The following is a 26,551-nucleotide window of genomic DNA, read 5'->3' on the forward strand; positions in this document are numbered from 1 at the left end:
GAAGTATGAAGAAAGTTTTATAAAAAAAGTGTTGTAACCGTCAAAAAATTCGAACTCGAGATTTTGACGAATCCTCACGTTTTAGACTTCCTTAAGCTCGAAAAACAATTAAAAAAAAAATCCGTTTGTCTGTCTGTCTGTTACTAGACTATTAAAGGCTTTGAGCTAGACGGATGAAATTTGGTATACGTTCTTTACACTAAATTTGAAGATTTTTTTGAAAATTAAATTTTAGGCAAAATCCGTTCAAAGGAAGTCTGTCTGTCAGGACTGTCTGTCTCGAATATAACTAGAAAACGAACAGAGCTAGATGAAATTTCGTTACATATATGAGATTTAAAATCTATATCGCAGACACTTATCAAATTTTGAGTCGTATAAAAAAGGGTTTGAAAGTCTGTCAGTCTCAACTTTCGGAAATATGTTGTTGTTGTTTCTAATGGCACTTGTCATGGACAAGCTCGCTGACGATTTTAAGTCAAGGGAGCGTCTCTTATTTTTAGTAGCACCAACTAGGTGCGTAGTACGTCTTAGCTACCCACGAATCACATTCGCTTGCACAACCCCTTTTTACAGGGGGATACATTCACACATCTCAGATAGATTTGACGAAGAACAGCCATGCCCGAACCGGTACTCGAACCCATGACGCCCAGATCACGGAAAGACGCGCTCCCCCTATGCCAGGACGCCGGCTCAGAAGTATGTAAGCTCCATAATTCAAAAATGCATTGACTTAAATATATCAAATTTGGTATGGGAATTTGACTACAATAGTAGTTCTGTGTCAGATTTTGGTTTCAATTAGTTGAGAAAAAACGTGTCTAAACCACAAATTCACCTTTATTAGAGAGTATGCGAAAAAATTCTGGAAAGACCTCTCCGGCTGATTGAATGGTCTTTTTCACAGATCGATTGATCGTGTGTTCGTAATTATTGTGTTCACTTGTTTTCGGACAACCGGAGAGACAAACTTCTGAATAGATTTCGTTCAAAATTTAATGGAAGGCTACAAATCTGTTGAAAAGTCCGTATACTAAATTTCACTCTATTATTTGAAAACGTTTTTGAGTTTTTATGTCCACAAACATGTAGATATAGTTTTTAAAAGACTTTCGGAATCCTGAAGCTCTAACGTTAAGATTCAACGAAATCTCAGGAGACAAATGTTTTGAAAATGATACTACTTTCTTTTATTCTTCGTAGAATAAAAAACAAAACAATCTGGCTGTATGAGATACATAAAGTCTGAATGATAAGGTTGTGTTGCTTGTGCTTCCTGTAAAATTGAGGTCATGAAATCAATTTATGCAGTAAACCTTCCATTAGAGAAAGCTTTCCCTCTTAACCTCTTGAGCTGTTATGACGAGTCAGACACGTGCATCGAATTATTGAATTTTTATCGTTTAAACCTGGAATGAAGTGAAAGTATTGCATAATTTAAAGCGCAAAAATCACTTGGTAAAGTCTCAATATCGTAAGTGTCCTTTATGCTACTGCAGCGATTGGAATAACAATAAATGCCCCAAATAGGATGTCTTCTAATTAGGAGGTTAAGTAAATTCGAAGAGGTTAATATGCCTTACTAAACCGAGTATTCGGTTATTTAATCCTTTGTGTTTCTACATCAAATTAGACTCGCCAAGGATATGTCGTAATTAGGGTTGCGTGTATTTGCTGTGACTCCAATTATTAGGACGTTTTAGAAAATAATTTTATTTATATTTTAATTAAAGAAATTAAACATTTGATTTTTACTATGAGCTTCACCGAGACAGTGCTCGCGAGAGCGTTCCGAGAGAAGAAAGAATAGCTTTTTTAGAAGCATATCCGGATGATGAACGGCGCAGCAATTACGTCACACACAGCCTCGACGGAGTCTGTAGTCACATATATTTGATATGATTTATAACAGGTATATATGATTTATGATATGCATTCACTACAGATACATTATTTTCATTCTCATTAGGCAATGATTTTTACAATTATAACAAAACTGTATTATAACAAACTCTTCCGTTAATTTTTAGGAATTTATAACAAGCATATTATATTTTTGAGCTTTCTAAGCACTAAAAGAAATCCTTATACTTGCATATATATATATATATATATATATATATATATATATACACACACACACACAAAAGTATTAGAATCAAGTTAATAGGAATAACAAAAACAAAGAAAACATAGGAAAACATAGGAAAAACGATAGTTTAAAGTTTCCTTGACTGTTGGATGGTATGTTCTGGCCTTTTCGTTTTTAATTTTAGTGCTAGTTTGTTTTTATTGTTATTTTTGTTGTTGTATTTTTACTTTGTTGTGGTTATTTTCTTCTAATTTGTTATTTTGTATTTATTTTCTGTTAAAATGGTATATCTCTTGAGCATAATTTCAGGGGATTTTCGGGTCACGAGGAATCATTATTAGACAATGTCTGTATGTCCTCACAGAAAAAATCCCTTTCTTTGAATCCCTGCCTGAGGGTGACCCTTGAAAAAGTCTTCAGGCCGGATTCTTTTTTTATATTTTTTTAATTTTTTTGGTTTAATTTTTATTTGATTTTCTGTTTTTCCTATTAACTTGATTCTAATACTTTTGTATCAATTCATCTGTGTTTTAGAAGTAGCTGCAATTGCGCTCTCTAAATACTATGAAGTTCTTTTTTGCTTTTAGTTTAAATAGGTAATAAATTTTAGTTGCGATTTCGAAACTGTTTTGTTTCGTTTTCATTTTAGTTTCGTTTTCAAACTTTTTTTACTTTAGATTGGTTACTATATATATATATATATATATATAATGTAATTTAAATCCTACTTAATTTTTTATCCTAATTTTTATCTTAATTTAGTCCATATTTTCATGCTAATTTCCTGATTATTTAATTAATATTACACGAGTTCTATAAAACTGCTATCTCGGCAGTTCTCGTGCTCCGAGTGAAGGAATGAAAATCTTTAATATTCCACATTCTTTTAAAGATACTTAAATTTCCCTATCCTAAGACTACACGTGTCAAAGAAATACCTCTCAAAATATCATTGTAAAAAACATTGAAGGGAAAATTTCGGTTTCCTTTCTTCTTCTGCTCTTGCGTCACGATGTAGATTGGTGTATTTCTTACTATTTTCTCTTGTACATGAATTATACGTCCCAGGTTTGGAATAAATTGAAATTTTAAAAATTCAAAATTGTCTTCTCTTCGGTTTACTTATTTAAAATTAAGCATCTTATTGCTTTTTGGAGCGGAAAGGATTCCTGGGAAAAACGATAGAAATTGAAAGAAAATCTAGTTAATTTTTTTTTCTCTGAAAGTACTTATTTTTAACATTTAATTTTATTTTCAATTTTGCATTGAAGTGTTCTGATGATTTCTCGAATTCTTTAAAAATTCTCCAATTTTTCTTCTCAGAATCGTGGAAAAATTGCATTTGATTCTAATTTAATGAAAGTGATAGTGCTGCCAGCTGACACGGTTTTTTTCTTTTCTTTTGATGATGATTTTTAAGAATTTTAAAGAAGCCTACTCATGATTGATTTATCTGCAACATCTTAGGAATCAACGTGACTTTTTTTATTACATGCGAAAGTGCAAGCACACAAAGTGCTGCTACGCCTCTTCTTGTTTTTTCCTTGTTTTCGTCAAAACGATCCTGTCTCGAATAACAAGCAAACACTCAGCACAAATTGTAAAAAGAGCATCATATGTGGCAACAGCCAGATACTAGGAACTTGAATAACCTTGATTGATTAAACATCGCTTAAAAAAATAAATTTAAAAAAATGTACTATAAGAATACGAAATAATGGTTAAAGTGATGTTGAAGTGAAACACAATAAAAATCCATTCATTTTCAAATGAAGAAAATTACGTGTAATCAGTGGGAGTTGTCTTTCCAAAACTTTCGCGCCTACTCTCTGATAAAATGTTATCTTAGAGAACATCTTGAATGGAATTCACATATAGATAATTTCGAAATATTAATCTTTGACATGAACTTAGCACTTTTAATGAATTTATCGAATCATCCTGGGCGAATTTTTTTGACGATTAATCCCTGGGATGGGTTCTGTGATTAAAACAAGATCACAGAATGCAATTGCTGTCAAAAAAATCACATGCTAAATTTGATATATTTAAATCATTGCGTTTTTAAGTTATCGGGTTACATGTTTCTGAAAACACAGACCGACAGACGGTCAACCACTTCTTGGATATGCTCACATTTTGACAGGTATCTACGCGTAGATGTTGAATCTGTGTACCGAATTTTATTCATCTAGTCCTCTCCGTTTTTTCCCAATCGAATTCACTTACACGGCCGGACAGACAGATTTCCTCTGAATGGATTTCATTAAAAATTTGATAGTAATCTACAATTTCTTGGCGTGAAAGACCTATATCAAATTACATCCGTCTAGCTCAAAGCGTGTTTAAGTTATTATGTTCGCAGTCAGAAAGACTTAATGCCAAAAATGCGTTTTTCCAACTTAGAGTGTTCTAAAACGCAGAGATATGTCAAAATCTGGACTTCGAATATTTGTGACGATTTCAATACTTTCTCTATACTTCGTAAACCAGAAAGTAAAAATGTATACAACAAGAGAAGATTACAATTTTTGAACTGAAAATGGCACTAATAATTTATCTTCAATATTTTATATAGCTTTAATAAATAAATGGTAGATGATTTTATTGTATAAAGTGATGATAATTATGATTTAAAATATTCATTTTAAAAGCATCAATTGTAATAAATAGGAAAATTTATTAAAAGAGTAATATACATTATTTTGTATAAAACGGTTTTTAATATGATAAAACTTCGAAGTAAACAGTGTTGGTGACTTCGTTAAATGAATGTATATATATGTATATTGCGAAAATCTAAACTTTTAAAATTCAATGTTTGAACTATTTTCTTTATAAACCATTTTTGTTTCTAACTCTATTTTTTTTGGGGGGGGGGAATTGTTTTCTGTTCTTGCATTTATATTCGTTTTAATGCTATATGACATCTTTAAATGCTGCTTTCCCAAATTTCTCAAATATTTCCAAAATTTTCTGATGAAAAACCTCATAAATTAAAATTTAAAACATATTTGTTTGTTCAATTTAGTTTGAATAATTTCTCGATATGTTCTTCATTTTCTGAACTAGAGATTAAGTAATCTATTGATTTAAAAATATTCCATAATTCTTTTAATGCTTCAGAATGGGAAGAAAATTTTAAATTCTTTGTTATTTATCAATCGAATCCAATATAGGATGGATAGAAATATAGCTTATATTTCACTTCAGGTAGTAGGTGCTATATTTCATAAATTATGTACAACATTTTAAAAATGATTTGATCAATTTTTTAAAGTAAAAGTTTTTTACTTTATACCTTTTGTAGCTCCTCAAAGAAGCCCTTTTTTCCAATATGGAAAATCCTTTTTTGTATAAAAAAGTATATTATTTGTATCTTTTGTATTAAAAAATATAAATATTGACCTCATAGATGTTTTTTCTAATCTTTTTGATGTAACAATTAAAAAATATAATTATTTTAGTGTTTTTCAAAAAAAAAAAAAAAAAAAAAAATTAGTGCGAACATAGTTTTATACCTTAAGTCAGCGTTTCTCAACCTTTCAGTATTCGCGGTACAGTCTTCAATTATAATTTTCATCTCGCCCCAACCCCTCCCGCTTACAATAAAATGCATAAAACAATAATGTATATTAAGTATTTTGTATTCTGTTTTTAAATTATTTTTAACTAACTGCAAAAAAAAAAAAAAAAAAAAAAAAAAAAAAAAAAAAAAGAGCAAAACCGAGCCAACATTGACGAGAAACCACATTTGGCATTTTGCCAAGGGAGCGGCGAACAGATGAAGCGAATGAAAGCGGGAAAATTTAAATATTATATTTGAAATGAAAGCCAAACATGGAGATAACGTTAAAAGAATATGAAAGTAGAAAAATTCATTAATGAAAGTTAACCTAGACGGGGTGAGCTAAATTTAGAAACGGGAAATACATTTTTTCGAATAATAAAAGAAATAAAATTAACTAAATGACTAAACAAAAGAGAAAAAAATAAGTAATGTTTGTGGAAGAGAATCCACACGACCGATGCCGTCTTGAGCATGTGCAGATGTTTTCTCATAGGAAGAAGGAAAATGTTCGATAACGCAAGTTTCAATTCCAGCCAGTCTCATTCGAGTCGATCCTTCTATCGCTATCGAATATATCGTGAATGTGTACGTTATATATGTTTTCGTGTTAATTGCAATTCACCATATTAAGCAGGCAGCAGATTTATGCAGACTCATGGATAAATTTTTAAGCGGAAGTAAGCGAGCATTAGACGACAGTCAAGCATCAACAAGTACACAGACGAGCGTGGTTCCGAAAATAAAATAAAGAAAATATTCTCAAGAATACTTAAATTTTGGGTTTACCAGTACTGAAGAAAATGAAGAAGAAAGGTCTCTGTGTATCATTTGCTCAAAACTGTTGGCCGTAGGCAGCATGAAACCTAATAAACTTAAACGACATTTCGAAACGCTTCATAGTGAGTAAGTCAACAAACCCAGAGAATTTTTCGAATTAAAATTAAAATCATATAAAAAACAAAAATCATTTTTTAAAGAAACTTTGTCTGTGAATAAAATATCTTTAATTGCATATTACAAAGTTTCATATAAAATAGCCAGATGTAAAAAACCGCACACCATTGGTGAAGGGCGTATTTTGCTAGCAGCAATTGAGATTGTAGAAACTGTGTTTGGAGATAATTTTTCAAAACAATTGCAGTCCATACCTGTTTCAAATGATACTGTTGCTCGTCGAATTGCTGATATAGCTGAAGATGTACAGTATCAGCTTTTCTCGAAGTTGCGTGATAAATTGTTTTCAATACAGCGTGATGAAGCAACAGATAGTAATAAAGATGCTCATTTAATTGCCGTTGTTCGATTTTGTGATAATATGTCAGTAGCAGAAGAACTACTTTTCTGCAAACCAATAGAACTCAAAACCACGGCCCTCGCATTATTTGATATTTTAAATGATTTTATGAACGAGGTAAACATAGAATGGAAAAATTACGTAAATGGTACTCGTCCGGAAGATTGCAACGTATACAAGCACTTGCAAAACAAAAATCGCCTAAGTGCGTTTGGAGACATTGCATGATCCACAGAAAAGCTTTGGCTTCGAAAGAAATGATTCCTGGTATGTCGGTTTATTATGAGCGAGGATAGAATGGATAGATAGGCTGTGGTTCGCAGCCGAGTAACATGATCACAATATAAAAGCAATTGCCCGTGTAGCATAGCTCTTAACTGGCTTATAAGCTTTCACCACAGACTCTCCCTCCAGTGAGTCGTAGGTGAGACGAACGATATGACTGTTAAGTGGTGAGGTATTTATTAGCGGTTGAGTCTAATGTGCCTATACCCATTTGAGTAGCGCCAAGCGTTATAGTGAGCGAGGGTGTATGGGTGAGTGGTTGTTGTTGGTGTTACGCCAAGTGAGTCGGACGACTTTGTGTTGCTGCGTCATGTAAGTCTGACAATTTTTTTGTTGCTGTGGGTAGATGGTACAACAGCTGTACGAAGGTTGATGTTTCATTGTCCGAGGTCACCAATGTGGCGGATACCATGTGGTTCAGACCTGCTTGACCATGTGGTTCGCAGACCATGTAACATAATCACAATACAAAAGCAATTGCCCGTGTAGCGTAGCTGTTAACTGGCGTATAAGCTTTCACCACACTGGTCTGAATATTGTGTTAACTACAGTTGTAACCGCAATAAATTATATAAAAATGAGACCCCTGAAATCGAGAATCTTTTCCGCACTTTGTAAAGACATGGATTCAGTACATTCAGCGTTACTATTTTATTGCGAGGCAAGATGATTATCACTTGGGAAATTTTTGGAACGTGTTTATGAATTAAGAGAAGAAATCGCCATTTTCCTAGAAGAAGAAAACAGACAGGAGGCCGAGAATTTTCGCGATGGTTTATTTGTGATGAAATTGAGCTACTTGGTCGACATATTCGCGAAATTAACACTTTACCGACCGGTAGCGGTTCGAACATACTATGCCATTTCACCGCCGGATAATCCGTCGAATAATCGACGACCGGTTGGTAAGCGCTGAGAACAAAACGTCGATTAATCGACGGCCGGTTGGTAAGCGCTGAGAACAAAACGTCGATTAATCGACGGCCGGTCGGTAAAGTGTTAAATGACTTGAATCTTCAACTCCAAGGAGCAAATACACATATGTTGGATACGAGTGATAAAGTTAATGCTTTTTGTAGAAAATTGGAATTGTGGAGCATAAATTTAAAGCAAAGAAATCTAACAATGTTTGAAAATGGGGATGATTGTCCTAAAAGTTACAAGGCTGAAGAAGAACATGTAAAAGTCGTTTTGGTAACCACTGAAAATCATTTAGCCATGCTGGCAAAGAATTTTAAAAAGTATTTTCTTGCTGACGACAAACTGATAGCGAGTGAGTTAGGGATCCATTTCATAAGACTCCTGAAGGACTCTCAATTGATGAGCAAGAAATATTCATAGACTTCACGACAAGTGGCGAAACTAAAAGACAATTGAGCAATAAATCACTATTTGAATTTTGGGCAGGAATAGAGGATGATATTTCTGCACTAAAAACAAAGGCATTTCGCATTCTATTACCATTTTCAACATCCTACCTTTGTGAAACTGGATTTTCTGATGTAGCTTCTTTGAAGACAAAATATAGATCTCAGCAGAACTGAGAGTGGCTATTTCTAATATTAAGCCTTCCTTCGAAAAACTTTGCTCTGCAAGACAGGCCCCAGGAAGTCCCTTATAATTATTAAATTTGTTTCAATTTAGTACTTTTTGATGTAGTAAGTTGTTATACTTTAATAAGTTATTAAATATATCAAAATGATTTTTTTTTTCTATGTGTATGTGTACTTTCCTTTCAGTCAGTTAATCCATTTTTTTAAATAATATTTTCTCTTGAATATTCTCGCACCCCCCTTCTAGTGTACTCGCGCCCCCCTATGGGGTCGCGCCCCACAGGTTGAGAATCGCTGCCTTAAGTCTATTAAAGACGCAAGATATGAATGTATTGAATTCAAAAATACCTCGAAAAAAGTTTAAAATAATTAAATATTGATGAGGAATTAACCAAATTAAAATCGAATTATATATAGAATTTTCACATTATGTTAATAGAGATTCAAGAGATTAGAGATCTGTTCGAATGAACTAACTTTCACATATTTATAAAATATTGAAAGTAAGATCTTGGATAAGTGCATCTGAACATATATTTAAGCGCGCGATTTTATATCAATATACGCTATAAAAATTTTATTTTTTTTTAGTTTTATTTTATTAAGAGCAATAGATGTGTTAAACTGAATCATAAAACCGGCGATTTATTCGAAATTCATTGTGGAGCTATTTCCGCCTTTTGTAATCGCTTTGTTATTATATGATGTCCTCATGTGACGACCATTTTTATACTTCGTCTTCCTTCTGTTTTTCTATTATTATTTAAATCAAACAAGATGACCTACTTATTTAGAAAAAAGATAAATGTAATATTATCTACATAAATCAAGGGTTAGAATTCTTTCTTTCCTATTAGATAAATTACTTGGTGCTATTTTTATCACTCTTATTATGATCATTTGAAAACGCTTTTTCTTTGATAAACATCGTAGATTGATCGCGAGATTTTATTCAGGTTTTTGTTAACTTTATGTAAAATAAATTCCTTTATGGATTTTTTATATTCCTCTATATCAAGATAAGATAGTGTTGATTTCTAATGGAATCAGCTCAGAAAAACTTGTCCTTTGTCGTATTTGTAAATGCTTCTATTTTATGCATTAGATCTCCGCTGTTTGTAGATGGGTGTGTGTGCTGAATCCAAGGAAAGATGCTTTCTTGTCTTTTTCTTATTTATTTTCGCACACATACTTAAATAATAACACACATGGACGATGATAACACATATATAAGGTAAAACATAATATATATATTTAAATGAAGAATATGCCGCTAACAAAGAGCGAACGAATAATTTCTTTTGTCGCTAACAAAGAGCGGGTGGTGCTTCCTTGCAACAGTTTCACATCAACACTCTAGTTGAAGTTTTTACAGTAAAGGGTGCTTAAGTACGCTTCACTTACATTCCAAATATACATATGGCTTAGAGCATACTGCGCCATCTATGCTTAGTATTAAAAATATTTACTATATAAATAACTATACAAATAATAAAAAATACTAATAAAATAATGAAATGAATGGAAAAATTACAAATCATAAAATCACATAAACATACTAATACTCAAAAAGTACATTTTGGACATATGGTACAATAATATTACGAGCAAAAATTCTTCCCTTTGTAGTTAAAAATTCAATTATACCTTTAGAATTCTTATTAACTTTACCCAGAGTCAATGTTTTTGAATATTGGCTGCTTTGGCCAGTCAGCCTCTAATGATGATAGGAAAGTAGGGTCCTTCCACCATAAGCGACAGTCTTATCCTTAGCGATCCTTAGGAGAAAAATCTCTGGATCCCATATCTGCTGGATTTTTCTTAGACGGCACATACCTCCATCTATTTTGAGGGATGAGGTCCAAGATTTCTGAAGTCCTGTTGGCAACAAAGGGCTTCCAATTTCGAAGAGATGAAGACAACCAGGAAAGAACAACTTGGAAATCTGTACAAGCATATAAATTAATAACATGATTATGAAAAGTATTAAAACTGAAAATAATCGTGCTAACATGAGAGAGCTTCATTTAACTCTAGCCGTGGAATGGATACAGGCTTGAGCGGAGCTACTTTGCTTTTAGGTGCTAAAATAGTGACTTTAGTAACACCAATATCAGTTCGTTGAACCGTATAAATTACACAGGCATATGCTGATTCCAATGCATCCGAAAAACCATGAAGAGTAATTTCCTTTTCTGTAATTAGAAACCATCTCGGAATAGAAATGTGCCACAGAATTCCTTTTTGAATTTACACCACTTAACTGCAAAATGTTCCGGTAAGGCACTGTTCCAATCAAGTTTCAGCAACCATAACTGATGATAAAAGATTTTTATTAGAACTGTGCAAGGTGAAAGAAAACCCAAAGGATCAAATAGCCTTGCTGATTGTGATAGAAAAGATCTTTTAACGATTTCACTCTCAAAGTTAAAGTAAGTTTTTTTTTTAAAAAAAAAGCAATCAGTAAAGAGTCCTAAATAAGTCCAAGAGTTTTAGAACAGTTTTCGGGATGAATTTCCGCATTGGATTCATTGGCACTTAGACATTCAGCTAAATTATTTAAGACATATGGAGAATTGGATCGTCACTTTCTTAAATGAAATCCTCGGACATCTAGAATTTCCGACAATTTTTGGATTAACGCGATTGTTTCTTCATTCGATTTTGTTCCAGTTATCAAATCATCCATATAAAAGGAATGTTGAATTATTTTTGATATTTCCGGATTTATAATTTGAAAATCCAAGCCTATTTGATGTAAAACATCTAGTAGCTAAAAATGGATCGGATGAATTTCCGTAAGTTACAGTAGAAAGATTGTATTCTTTAATAGTGGAATCAGGTGAATTTTTCCACACTATTTTTTGCAAATTTTGATCTTCGGGATCGATTAAAATTTGTCTATACATTGCTTTTCTGAGGAAGTGAAAGCTATTTTATTTAGTCTGAATCTGACAAGAATAGTAAAAATATCTGGTTGCAATATTTGTCCTACCCCTAAAACTGAATTCAACGAATTAGAGTTAGGCGATTTGCAGGATCCATCAAACACAACTCGAAGTTTGGTTGTAATACTGTCTTTCTTTTGCATAGCATGATGGGGGAGAAAGTATTCAGATTTAGAATTATCAAAATCTTTATTAAGTGACATATGCCTTAACTCTTCATACTCGCTCATAAAGCCCTTGTATTCCATTTCAAATTCTGAGTCAAATTTAAATTTCTTTTCCATTGCTAGAAGCCTAGAAATAGCCATTCCCTTTGTATCTCCTAACTGATTAATGTCTTTATAAACAGGTAATCTCACAATAAATCGATCCTGATCATTTATTTTGTAAGTCGATTTAAAATGATTTTCACAAAATTCTTCTTCTGACAAAAGAAACTTTTTATCCGGTAACTCTTCCATTTGCCAAAATTTTTGCAAAACAGAATCAATGTTGCAATCATTTTCTATGGAAATCAGATGCGATTGCGTGTGCGATGATGAAATAGAATCCCTTCGAATCTGACCTGCGACAACCCAACCAAATATTGTGCTTTGCGCAATTGGTGGTCCTTCCGGCCTGCTAATTTTCCATTACGAAGAATTAAAAAAAAAAAAAAAAAAAAGCAACCAGTGCCTAAAATTATATCGCATTCTGATGGCCTTGAAAAATCTTCATCTGACAGAGGAATCCCCTTCAAATAATTCAATTCTTTAATGTTAATATTCTCAATTGGGATTTGTGAAGTAACCTTATTTAAAATAAAAGCATTAATTGTCAAACATTCTTCGCTAAATCTTGACCCAATATATCCTGCTTGAATCCCACCAATTCCACTTAGAGACACTCTAGCATTTTTTCCCTCTTTAATCTTAAGTGCTTATTACATTTTCAGTTACAAAACTGAAATCCGAACCGCTATCTAGCAAAGCTCTGAATAAAAAAGAATTTCCCTCACTATTTTTATACAGTAAAGCCTTTGGCGTGGGAAGAAATAATATAAATTTGGAGTTGTTCTGGGACATACTAGAACTAACGGGCCTTCGAGGTGCCGCTGATTTATTGCATTGCGTTTCTACCCCTTGACAGATATCGCCTTCAGGGGGGTGGTTTACGTTTTGTTTATCATTAGGTTTGGGATCTGAAGCACGTGTACTATTACTTTTAACATCTTTACGCAACAGTGGATTATGTTTTCCTTGACATATGGCATTCTTGGGTATTCTTTATATTTATGCGAATTCAAACATAAAAAGCAAAGATAGTTTCGTTTTACAAAATTCTTCCGAGTATTCAAATCCATATTTATAAATTTAATACACTTAACAATTATGCATTCCCAAACATTTCAAACAATTTTTCAGTTTTATTTCCTTATTTATTTTTACATGGAATAAAATTAGATTTAGTAGGAATTTTAGCATCAGATTAAACCATTAATTTAAGAGATGAGCATTTGGTATTTAAAAACTCCAAGAATTCTACCCACGTAGGAAATTCTATTTCTGAAGTTTTCACAGAACAAAGTCTTTTTGTTTCAGGATCTAATTTTTGCAATAACAAATGAATCAGCCATGGATCTCTGCTAGAGGCCTCTTCTCCTAAAGATTTTAATTTAAGATTAAGATCTCCTAAAGATTAAAGGAGATTTCTTCCCCTAAAGATTTAGGATTTAAAGAGATTAGATTACTTCTCTCAAAACCTCATCAACCTCATATTTCTCAAATTTGTTGAATTGGCTTGAGAGATGCCTTTTTGTTCCAAAATTGTTTTAATCAATGCATGAATAATTTTTTTTTTCTTTTTATCATACCTGTTGATTAATTTTTTCCTTGCTTTTTCATAGGTGTCATTTGACAACGGTATGTGTTTAATCAAAGAAGCGGTTCATCAGATAGCAAACCCTTTAAATATTGAAATTTCTGATTATTGCTTAGTGAAACTTGCGAATGAACTGTGGATACAAATAAATGTTTAAAGTTCATCCAATCTTCAAATTTACCAGAAAGCACTGGTATACTAAGTTTTGGTAAACGAAAATTCGAATTAGATTGCACACTAACTGAAGAATCCTTTGTTTCAGTAGAAGTAGATTCAGATGTATTAAAAACATAAATTTTATTTTGAAACTTTAATTTCAACGAAAAATATCTATTTCCAAATTCCTCGATTTCAGAATCCTCAACAGTTAATTCTGAATCCAATCTTCCGAATTCTTTCAAAAGTTCTAATCTCTGCGAACGAATCACTATTTCATTCTTTGATTCTAATTCATCTGCAGTATTTTCCAGTCTAGTCAAGGAAGCCTTAACCTTGCCTCTTGCGACTTTAATGTTCGTTATGTGTTCCTTATATTTTTTCGGATCGTCCATGTTGAAATGAAATTAAAGAATAAATCACTTGCGAAACGAAACCAAAAATAAAGAAAGATTAAGATAAATTAAGTTCGCTCGCAATTCGAGGTAACTTCTTATTAATCTAATTCATCAGATGTTCTTCTCTTTAAAAACATCAAAAACTAATAATCAATAATAAGAACAAAAAATAAAAGAAACTTATCTGTTTCTCATGCTGACATCTCGTCGGTGCCTCCAATATGTAGGTGAGTGTGTGTGCTGAATCCAAGCAAAGATACGTTCTTGTCTTTTTCTTATTTATTTTCGCACACATACATATATAACAACACACATGGACGATGATCACACATATATAACACATAATATATATATTTAAATGAAAAATTTGCCATTAACAAAGAGCGAATGAATAATTTCTTTTGTCGCTAACAAAGATCGAGCGGTGCTTCCTTGCGCCAGTTTCACACCAACTCTCTATTGAAGTGTTTACAGTAAAGGGTGCTTACGTGCGCTTCACCGGGGCCTCCGAGAAGAGTGTTTTCTCTTCTTTATTGCTCTTTTTGTTCTCGGAGGCTCCGGCTACACTCGCATTCCAAATATACATATGGTTTAGAGCATATTGCGCCATATATGTTCAGTATTAATTAATATTTACTATATGAATAACTATACAAAGAATAATAATAAAAAAAAAATACAAATAAAATAATGAAATGAAAAAAAAAAAAATTACAAATAATAAAATTACAAACACTGTTGTTCGTGCTTTTTCATTTTCCAACTCGCTTTAGCATTATTTAATTTAAAGGCATACGTGTAAGTTGTTCTTGATATTTTAATTTTTAATAGAGTATCAAATAGGAAAGTCGTAATAGATATGTAATTAATACCTATCATGAATCATATATACCTATCATGAATATATATACCTATCATGAATATATATACCTATCATGAATATATATACCTATCATGAATCATATATATATATCATGAATCATAAAAATCATATCGGATATCTGTAAACTATAGACTCCGTCGTGGCTGTGTGTGACGTAATTGCCGCACTGCTCATCATCCGGGTATTGCTAAAAATCTATTCTCTCCTTCTCTTCGGAACGCTCTCGCGCACTGCCTCGGTGAAACTGGTAGTAAAAATCAAATGTTTAATTTCTTTAATTAAATTGTAAATAAATTTATATTTCTAAAACGTGACAATAATTGGAGTCGCAACAAAATACACGCAACCCTAATTACGACCGACACAAATAGGAACTGGATTCTTACTTCCGCTTGAACAAATATTGTAATCGTCAAAAAAAAAAAAACTTTTTCAATATTTTGACGAACCTCTATAGTTAAATTTTCCTAAATCGAAAAAAAAAATAATATTTTAGAATTTGTTTGTGAAAATAGTAAGTTAGAAACAGAACGTGTTAAACGTATAAAATTTAATAAAATCTTTATAAAAAAATATGTAGATTTTTGTCCAAAAGTCAAAAGAAGGTTTGTCTACTTCTCTGTCAACGTGCATGCGAACACAACCTCAAAAGTTAACTAGCTAAATGGAGAAAATAAGGGATATAGTTTTTACCATCATAACTACAGATCTATATCAAATTTTGGACCAAAATATTTTGCCGGATTCAGTCTGTTGTCTATCTATTTGCCGTTTTCTATTTATCTTTCTATCACTTCATATATATACTTATGTTATTAATCAAGATCGCAACAAGTTATAATAAATAAAATAACTTATATGATTCCCTCAAAAATTTAAATTATGCCAAATTTTGGACCCCATTAGCCAAAGGAAGGTCCATATATTTATTGGCATACTGGAATAAGATTAATAGCTATTTTGTTCATTAAAGTCGAGGGGAGAATATTCCCTTTAACTGAAATTTCAGTCTGGTTTGAAGGCTTTATAAAGTAACAGTTTGATATTTGCAATGAACGTAATAGCTACTTTAATTAAAACTGATATCAACTTAACTATTAATTTAATCGCAGCATGCTATCTTGCACAATTAAAGACGAGGGTTAAGCATTCAGTTTGGGTTGATGGCTTTATAAAGCAACAGTTTGATATTTGCAATCAGCGTAACATCTATATTAATTAAAAAAACTATTATCGAAAGATCATTGTTTTGAATCACTCCACTGAAGGAGCAGTGCTATTATATAGGTCAGTTTTTCTGCACCTGAGCATTTTTTTCCCTTGTTTCTTTACATACAGTGAAGTAAAAAATTATTTTAATTGTGTTAAAGATATAATAAATATCCAAACTGCCATCATTTGACATTTTTAACTGAGCAAATAATACCTTTATTACGTGATTGTTGCAATCATCTACGTTATATGAAATTACGAGAAATTAATTGCTAAAAGTTCTTAAAAAATGACAATATTATATTTTTATTTTCAAGAAAACTTTTTTATTAAAGCATTTCTCATCAAATATATGAATTAGTTATTTAATACACACATTAATTGCCGTCCATGCATGAATTACCATTTCAACATTAATTTCCAAAATAAATGCATTTTTGTCATTTTTACGGAACACCTTTGATATGCGATGTTTTCTTTCTGGAAAGATTTTTTTATTCATTTTATAATTTTAGCGTAATTCTAGCTAGTTTTCGATTCTGTTCTTTTTGTTAAAAAATGACCACTTTAAATTATTTACAGCTGAAACATTTTTATGTATTTATTTTACTCTAATTTTGTATTCCTTCTTTATATTATTTCTTCATTAGAATCCAAGTATTTTGTGGCGCAAATTTTTTTTTTTTAACATTTTAAAGGTGATGAAATCTGTGTTCTTTTACTCAAATGAGATAAAATGCTTCTTCGAAGGCAATTTTTATTTTCGTCGGACATAATTAGTGCATGGAAAATTAATGCATTAAATTAGAGGCTGTAATTAAAAATCCTGTGTTAAATTCTAATATGATTGCTATTATCAAATGAAAAGTTACAAAGCTTTTGTTCTTAACTTTTCGCGTTATTTTATTAACTTTTAATTTGGTTATGAGTTTTTTTCTTCTTTAATAATCGAAATGTGCTAAAGGGTTGCCATACCTCTAAGATGTCGTATGTACAATTTTTTTTCTCTCCCTTTCTAGATTAGAGCTAAATGGTATTACATAATTTTTAAAATAGTTCTAGCTACAGGATTGGTTTTTATGATTTAATGTTTTAAATTTGTTTCAAATTGGAAAGGGGCACATTTCAATTTGTGCCCCCTTCATTTTTAAAATTTTCTTTCCCCTTCATTTTCCGAAATTTTCTAAACTTCGGATTTAGGCATTTGTGGCCATAGGCAGTGCACATTATGAAACCTTCTTTCAATAACTCAGTTTAACAATTAACAACATTTTTAACTTAACATGTAAGTGATAGAATTGAATTAATATGTGAAAATAAATATCTTATTTATTTATTATGACTTGTATCTGCAAGTGTCCGCAATACTATTTAAACAGGTTCTCGGTATTTTCTTATACTGTTATAACTAAATGAACGTAATTAAAAGGTAATAGTCTGACCATTTAAACTTGACAATGTATTAATAATAATCAAATATTTCATAAAAAATGGAATTTGTATTTTTTATCAATTTATTTGTAATCTTGACTAATAATATTTCTTTAATGGACCTGTTTGCGGTTTTTTTCTGATTCTAGGAGTCTCCATGTATCCAGCTAGGAGAGGAGTAAAATATTATAAAATAAATATCACTATTAAAAAAATCACCCTTTGATAAATCAATATGCAAAAATTGTGGATAGTTTTTGGAATAATTTTTTAACAAAGAGGAGGTGGGAGGGGAGTTGATTTAAATTTTCGTGAAACCCTAAATTCGGCTTTACTTTCATTACAACAATGAGCAATGTCGTTGGGAATCATAATTAATATTTTTAAAAGTATTAAAAAGTACAAGGAAATTGTACCGAATTTAAGTTAGATTAAGCTTAAAAAGATATTTTTTTTTTGAATTTTAAAATGATGTAGAAATTATTTAATGTAAAAACATTTTATTAAAGTTTTTTTATTAATTAAAATTTTAATTTTTAAAACTATTATCTTGAAGTTATCATTTTTACTCTCCAGTTTGGCCAAATATGGTAGTTTTCGTAATCTGCGCCATAGAACACCAACAGATATATGAACATGTACTTGTTTATTATTGATAGGGATGATTCGTTAATATTTATGAATAATTATAAAATTTGTAACAATAACGTTTTAAAATCTTTTTAAATATCTATTTTACCTTCCATCAATCGTCCTATCTAATAAATACTAGCTTTTTTTTTACTCAATGCAATTTGAATTTTTTTATACAATATTCATTTACATTATGTTTTACTAATTATTATTGTAATAAAGGAAGAATTATCCAAATTGATGGCCATAACATAAGATTGTATCCCTGGGATGTATTGTAGTAGTTTAAGAATGAAATTAATTGTGATTAAGCCTTTCTATGGCCGTGAGAAGTATGCTTCCCACCAAATTTATCAATCTTTGTATGAATTTATGTAGGTTGGCATAAGTTCTGACAATTTTTTTTAGAAAGACAGAAACTTAGGTGCTTTAATTCTTTATCTCACACAAAATCATGTCTTGAATTGTTAATTATTAATTAACCAAATTATTAATTAATCAAATTAAATTTATCTAATAAGCTAAATGAATGCCTTTCCTTATTCTAATTTCAAGCCTAAAAATATTTTAATATAATATGACTAGAAAAAAAATGGCTCTTTAAAGGGTTAATGAAGGATTTAACACTCTTAAGCAATATTAATTAGCCTTTTATTATAATGAAACAATTTTTGATTAGAGTATTTTGTTGATTTTTTACGAGAAAAAAATCCCTTGATATTCTTATTACCAGATTATATAGAAATGTTTTGAAATACAGGGAGAAAACAGCTTTTTAGCAAAAGTAACCTTCTATAAGACTAACAAGGCTTTTTCTGTAATTGAAAAACGTAAACTAGCTAATTAGAAACCTGATAAAAGGTTCAACAAGGAAATTTTGTGCAAGTAAGCATTAGAACAAAAAGTGCGAGGAAAGTTTCTCTTCTGTACTTTTCACTTCTCTGTCAGATAGCAGGAAAAATCTGCATGAAATGTTTTTCACCTAATGCGACAAAATAAGAAAAGAATAAAAAAAAAAATTGTTTAGAAGAAAGATTCGAGGACATTGCCGACATGATAAAGTTACTCGACCCTATCTAATTGCCCATTTGGTTATTTGTGTGTAAAAATAACAAATCGCCTCAACTCATTTTTTACGATTATACAATGCTAAAATGTAAAATCATTAATGTTTAGTATGGCAATAAGAAAATGTTTTCCATGAGAATAACGTCATTATGTTTCATGAATTTGCGTAAGTAGAGTTTTATAATAGCATTCTATTGATTATTTATTAATCTTCAAATGTTTTCCCGGGTTTTAGTCATTTCGATTTTATTTTCGTTATAATAATTGGCTTTATTGATTTTTCGATTGATTGTTTACAAAATATAAACGACAATTTCCTTTGCATTAAATGTTATTATTATACCAATTCATGTTTATACCATTGTGTATGCCGAGTTAAATATGTCAGAAAAAATTACTTTTTTCTGACGTACATTTATTATTGAGAGAAAATTTAGTAATAATTGATTAATGATTTATTAATGATTTCTGAGAGGAAATTTTTTACTCATTTTTATGCTCGTTTTGTGTATATACTGTATTTCCTGTTTTTATGTTTTGTATGACAAATGTTGACATTGCGATCAAATTCAATATCAATGTACTGGTAATCGATAATCAGATCATTAGGCATTATGTAAACACTAAGATTCTGAAAAATTCATTTTTTTTTCTTTTTCTTTTCTTCCTACAAAATTAATTTCAGGTTTCAGAATAATCCTATTGATATAGCGGAAAAGTTTGAAAGTAATAATAAATTCAATAAAAACATGATTCAAGTATTAAGCTTATTTTGAAGTGCACCAAAAAAGCTTTTATGGAAAATCTCGAAAAGTTTAGCATGAGAAACACGAGCAACTATGGAAGTAAAATTACTGCTTTTATCTTTTCTATTATTATTTTCGGAGCTTCAAGTAATTTCATGTTTTCATAAATTATATGCGGAATTGATTCAGGGCACGGATCCATAGTTCTTGATCTTATAGGGGCTTATTTCCTTTTCCGGTTCTAATTCTGATGTTCTATAGAAAAGTATTTGCAGTTTTAGTTATAAACTCTTTTAATTTAGTTCTCCGAAACTTGAAGGGCTAGAACATTGAATGCTGTACGAGTTTTATAGGGTTTGATCATGAGTTTTTGTTTTAATTATGCGTTTAGTTTTAATTACACATATAACGTTAAAATTTTATCTACAACATATATGTGATAGTGTATAATCATATTTTAATGAATTTGATAGCGATCACATCACCGGTGACCCCCCACCCCTTCCCCGCAGCCCAGACGAGTGCCAATCGTTGGTGATTCTCATGGTAATGAACGTGTTAACAAAATGTTGTGATAATGAAATTGGGGTTTGCTTTTCTCCACATTAAAGTGTCCTAAAAAGATGCGACGCGAATTAAAAGCAATGCAAGGAAAAGTTAGAAGTGTGCGAAGATTTTGCAAAATGTGTTATAAAAAATCAAATCAACCAAGGAAGTCATATCACTGACTGTCCGACCCACCCGAAGGCACACGGATAATTAATACTGAATGACCGGACCGCCGCAATAGCAACATTGGCGGGAACTGTAGTTGAGTCTTAAGGGCCATCACCGGCGACGGTACAACCCTTCCCTAAGGAAGTACGCCCTTCATCAATGTGAGGAGCCAGACCCCCACTTTTTCGTGTACCCTCCAAAGTGGCGAGATCCAACCACCATGCCGGAAGCATCTCATCATCATTTCGAGGTGCCCCACCGAGGAGATAATCAATTAAGAAAGGAACGACTGAAAAAAAAATAAGACTAAAGTCATGACATATTGTAAAGACTGTTCTGATTCACCCTTCCTTTGTTTGAAGTGCTTCAAAACGACACATTGCAATATGTGAAAACAAAAGACCTATATTTTATATATAAATAAAATTATTTTTGTTTCTTTAAACCATTAAATAACACAAACCAAATCTTTTCCTCATATCATTATAATAACGATGATAAGAGTGAAAAATTTATAAGTACTGACAATTTTTCAAATTATGCATTTAATGCACCGGTCATGGATGGTTCCCATTGCGCCACGACCAAGTCAAATGCCAGTCACTGGTTTTGAGCTAGATAAATGAAATTTGGTATACGGTCTTTATCCAAATTCGTAGATTTCTACCAAATTTTGAACAACAAAATAATCTGAGGAATTTTGCATGTCTGATTGTTCGAATATTAACTAACATTATAACTATAAAACGGAAAGAGCTAGATCAATGAAATTCGGCACACAGATTTAACATCTTTATTACAGATACCTATCAAATCTTTGAGCTATATCCAACAAGGGGTTAAAAGGCTGTCGGTCTGTACTTTTAGAAACATGTAAATGCGGTAACTCAAAAACGGAAAAACCTTAATATATCAAATTTGGTGTGATTTTTGTGATTGATGCGGCATTTCAGTGTTAAATTTTAGTTTTAGTAAATGGAGAAAACACGCTTAAAACACAAATTCATCTTTGTTGAAGAGTATGCGAGAAAGATTGAGGGAGACTGTAACTTTGGTTAAATCTGTTTCTTGAGGTGCGGTATGAATATTATTGATATCCCTATACGATAATATGAAAATGATGCCGTTTTTGCATTTCAGTTATAAATGCGATATGGGAGAAATGAAGAGCTATTAACCATGTGCTGTATCATTAAATGTATCAAATGCATGATTAAGATATATCTATGTATTAAGTAAAAAAACTATTTGTTTGAAATAAAAAATGTCGACATATTATGGTTTTTTCTTCAGGAAAGTCATTTAAGTTTCTTTCCTTGTAATTGGGAAATAATTTATTTAGAATTATGAGTAGATATCCGCATAATTAATTTACATTTTTTATGAAATAGATTCAATGATAAGATCATCTGCCCCCTCCCAAAGTACAAAATTAATCAGCGAGCTTGTTTTTGGAACCATTTATTTGGCGCAGTTCCGCCATTTCTGGCTCTTTGCCCCTAATTCGCAACTCAGCAAACTCAAAATACGAGGAATTCCTCAAAAACTTATTATTTTTATTTATTTATTACCAACTATAAAGATTTCCTCTGGAAATCTTTATAATTGTTTTAAAAATAGCATTGTTTAATAATTTGTTACCCAATGCGGAAAAATGCGGACGGAACATGAAATTTTAATTTTACAATAATGTCCATATTTGAAATATTATCTCCAAAAACTGCAGAAACTGGAAAGAAAAAAAAAATGACTTAATTCAAGCTTAGAATGAAATGCAAAAGTGGATTTTTTTTTTCAGTTGCTGGGAGGAAAAAAAGATGAAAAAAAGAATCGTATTTTTTTTTATCGTGAAGACTTATGAATTTTTCATGAATTAACTCAATTTACCAATTTTTCTAGTTATGTATTGCTATTAAATAATATTTTATCCTTGTTTGTTATTAAAAAAATAATTTATTTATATTATAAAAAGATAATTATCAAGTGCTATTTTTTTAAACTCATTTAATGTAAAAAATACTATAAAGTCTCTTTTTAAGACTACAAAATTTTCATGCAATATTTATTTCTTAAATTTTTTCCCACTTCATATAAAATTAAAGTCGGTTGATGCGTGTATTTACAATGTGACATTTTACTTATTTGTTTCTTAAGTCTCTTACCGATCAAGATTGGCTATAAATTTGAGTGCATTTCGTTTGTCTATCTCCCCTATCCTCCAAAAAAGAAAATAAATATTATGTGAAGTGAATAAACTATTGCCAATTTATAACTAAGCCATCTTTCTATTTCAAAGAGATAATAATTGGTTGACTTGATGTCTTCTTTTGATTCATCAAAATTATAAAATACGACATTTTGCCCTTTAAAAATAAACAAACAAAACCTATATTTAAGTGCCTTTACGGCATGTTTTGTTATTTTTTTTTTTTTTTAACATCAAGAACTTGCACGAGATTTCCCTTTTCAATTGTTATAAGTACCATTTTTCCTGGCACTTTGGTCAATCAAAAATTGAAAAGGGAAAACGGAAGTTTTCCCTTTTTTCCTTGTACTATTGTTAGTTAACATTCGTTGATGTCTTTTCAGGCATGGAGTAATCAGCTCAAGATGGAATAGGAGGAGTGTCTTCTAATTGCTCAAGATGCCTGGAATGCGTCTCTTTGGGAGGCGCTGCACCCTGGCAACAGATGATTTTATCCTAATTGGATTTCTCGATTGTTTTGCTTTTTTACCGTGGTAAGTCAATATCTCTTTCTCTGAAAACTTAGAAACTTTTTCTGCATACTTCTTTTAGCTTAAGAATATATTTACTAATATATGAAATTCTTTTGAAATGTTTCTACTGTAGTTGTGTAGTATTTGTAAACAGATTCTCTAAATTAAATAATTAAATAAAACTATTTGTTAGTTTTTATTTTACTTACACTTTTTAAATGTAAAGAATTTGCATTGTCATGACCAGTGCCGTGGAAGGTGTGCAACATTGTTTAATAAATTAATAGAATTTAATAAAAAGTACATTTTTTAAAACTCTTATTCCCTAGATCTAAAATAAAACTTCTTTTAAACAAAAATGAAGAATTTCTTTTTTTTTTTAAATTTTAATATTTCTATATAATCAGTTATCTCAATTAACTCCTAACTTCAATTGCGTACGAAACTATTTAAGTTTCATATGCAAATATTGTGTCTGATATGGTAAAGCGAATCATGCATGTTTGGTTATTAATCAAAATATTTTCAAAGATAAATATATCTTTTTAATATAAGTGAATTATGCAAACTGTATTTCATAAAACTAGACTCAACATGAAATCAAACTTTATATAAATAAAATAAGAAAGACATATTTTTGTCCACCAAAATACTATTAAACAATTGAGAAATAATGGTTAATTTCTTAGATGTTTTTTTAATAATTTCTTGGATGTTTTGAAATAGCTATTGGATGGTTTAAAATTGCTATAAACTAAACTGAATGAGAATCGGGAATCATTTTCATTAATAATAAAAATGCCAAGTGTGTAGAAATTATTAGGAGAAAAAAAAATCTTTTAAGTAAGTAATTTCTTATAAAAGTAAAGATTTGTAATCATAATTCTATTCTTTTTTTTTTATATCTTCATTGATTGTGGTATCAATTGCCCGTGTTATTTTCTTAAATTTAATTGAATGAAAACAACTTTTCCAAATATTTAATGTATATCTTCTTTAAAAATAAAATATCTCAAAAGCTCTTTTAAGCGGTTAACACACTAGGGGAAACTACGAAGAGCAAATTCTGACTGGCAATTTTTCGTATCATGACGATGGAGATTATGTACTGGTGAAAAAGGCGAGGATACCGATATTCAATCTGACAACCACAAAACAAAAAAACTCGCTATGATAATTTTTTACTGCTTCTTAGGCACTATATGTCATATACAAGAAAGGAAAAATGGGGCTGGGGTGCTGTTTTAGTATTTGCCTTGGGCGCCATTTTATGGAGGCACGGCTCTGGTCATGGCATTTAGTACACTCTTCCAGTAAAATGAAAGAATTTGTGAGTGTTTTATTAATTATTTTATTCTAACATTCTTCTTTCAGCCTTTCATTGTTTAGAAAATTTTTATTAATATAATAATCTTAGTATTTTAACGTGTTTTTTCTTTCATATTTAATCTATATAACTTTTTAATTCTAAAAACTTCAGTAAAAAGTTATGTGGAGTAAATTGCGAACTATTTAGTTCTAAAAAACTTTTCAAGACTTTTTTTTTTTTTTTTTCAGAACTTTCACAATACAAAGGGTAAAATATCTCGCTTTCAGCTTTCATTGGTTTTAAAAACCAATCCTGTGAATCTTTTTGTTACATTATCATAAAATTTTTAACTATGAGTTTATTAGATTTAATTTTAAAATAAATCTCACTAAGAATTTCTGCTCTCGATATTTTTATCTACTTTGAACATTGTCATTTTATTTCAGTTTTTAATGTATTAAGAACAGCTTGCAGATACCTGTGTGTTAATTAATTATTTTGGTTTATATTGATTTTTTTTCTTTTTTGTTTACATTGATTTTTTTTTTCCTGTTTCATTGAAGCAAAATTAGTCCAGATTGCCCTTGTTCATTCAGGACATTCTTGAATTCGAAATATTGGCATGGCTTTGTCAAATGCCTGAAGTTTTTCCTGATTTTGAATGCATTGTCTCGAATTGCGCCCATAGGAAGTATACAAAGAAAAAGAACTACAATCGCCAAAATTCCGAATTCAAGATTTTTGGCGAATTTTCACATTTCAAATCTTTACGAGTCTAAGGAACATTTTTTAAAGAAATATTTGTTTGTATGTGAATGCTGTTACATAAAATTGCTTTAAAGTAAATGAATGAAATTTGGTAAATGAGTCTTTGTGCCAAATTTATAGATTCCAGGCAAATCTTGAATGAAATTCAAACAGAGAAAATCTTCTTGTCTGGCTATTCTAATACAAGTGAAAACGATTAATGCAAAATGTAAAGGGATAAAAAAAATTGCTACACACAAGATTGGCATTTAAATTATGGATCCGTATCAATTTCGAACAAAATCCGACAAGTTATGGACAGTATGTTGATCTGTGCTTTTCGATATACTGTACTTTCCGTAAACACACTACCTGAAAACTCAAATGATTTTAAAAAAATGAAGTTTGGTATATGGTCTGTAGATTACAATTGCAGTTTTTATTCAATCGGTTAGAAGATAAGCCTTCTGTGATGCATATTCGATTTTCGGGTACTTATGTATTAACCGCATGTTAGCGGGTTCAATGAGGCAATCTGAAATTCTTATGATGGTTATTTTTACATATGAATGTTGCCATTCGAGATTAAGTAATAAATTAATTTCTGTGATACATACAGAATATATATACATATATAATTAGATAGATTTGCTTTCTAGCGAACGTACATATATAATTCAAATATCTCTGCTCAGTTTTAGTCCTAGAACTTAGCGGTAAATGAAAACTTTTTTTATTTACTAGAGCGAACCTAATCTCTTCCGTTTTGAAAGAGAAAATTTTATGCCTTTAGCAATGATTGAAGATCAATGTCGATTTCTTCATCGGATTCGTCACGGTTAATATATTCCTTTCTAATGTGTGTTCTGTTATATAAGTTGCCGACAGTTTATGAAATTCAAACTTTCTTTAAATTATTTGCGTTTA

General features: G+C 30.8%; 1 protein-coding gene across 3 annotated transcripts in view; it reads left to right on the forward strand.

Moving 5' to 3' along the window:
• LOC129991685 (diacylglycerol lipase-beta-like) overlaps nucleotides 1-26,551 on the forward strand; it is a 160,989-nt gene that overhangs the window by 82,626 nt on the left and 51,812 nt on the right. For 2 of the 3 annotated variants that reach the window (XM_056098251.1, XM_056098253.1), the window contains exon 2: nucleotides 23,440-23,589. In XM_056098251.1, the coding sequence (XP_055954226.1) occupies nucleotides 23,495-23,589 (95 nt within the window). In that variant the 5' untranslated portion in view covers nucleotides 23,440-23,494. Of the gene's footprint in view, nucleotides 1-19,385; nucleotides 19,554-23,439; nucleotides 23,590-26,551 lie in introns of those variants that run through there. The other variant, XM_056098252.1, reaches the window with a different exon arrangement.

This window comes from Argiope bruennichi, chromosome 2 (genome assembly GCF_947563725.1).
Source record: "Argiope bruennichi chromosome 2, qqArgBrue1.1, whole genome shotgun sequence".
NCBI lineage: Eukaryota > Metazoa > Arthropoda > Arachnida > Araneae > Araneidae > Argiope > Argiope bruennichi.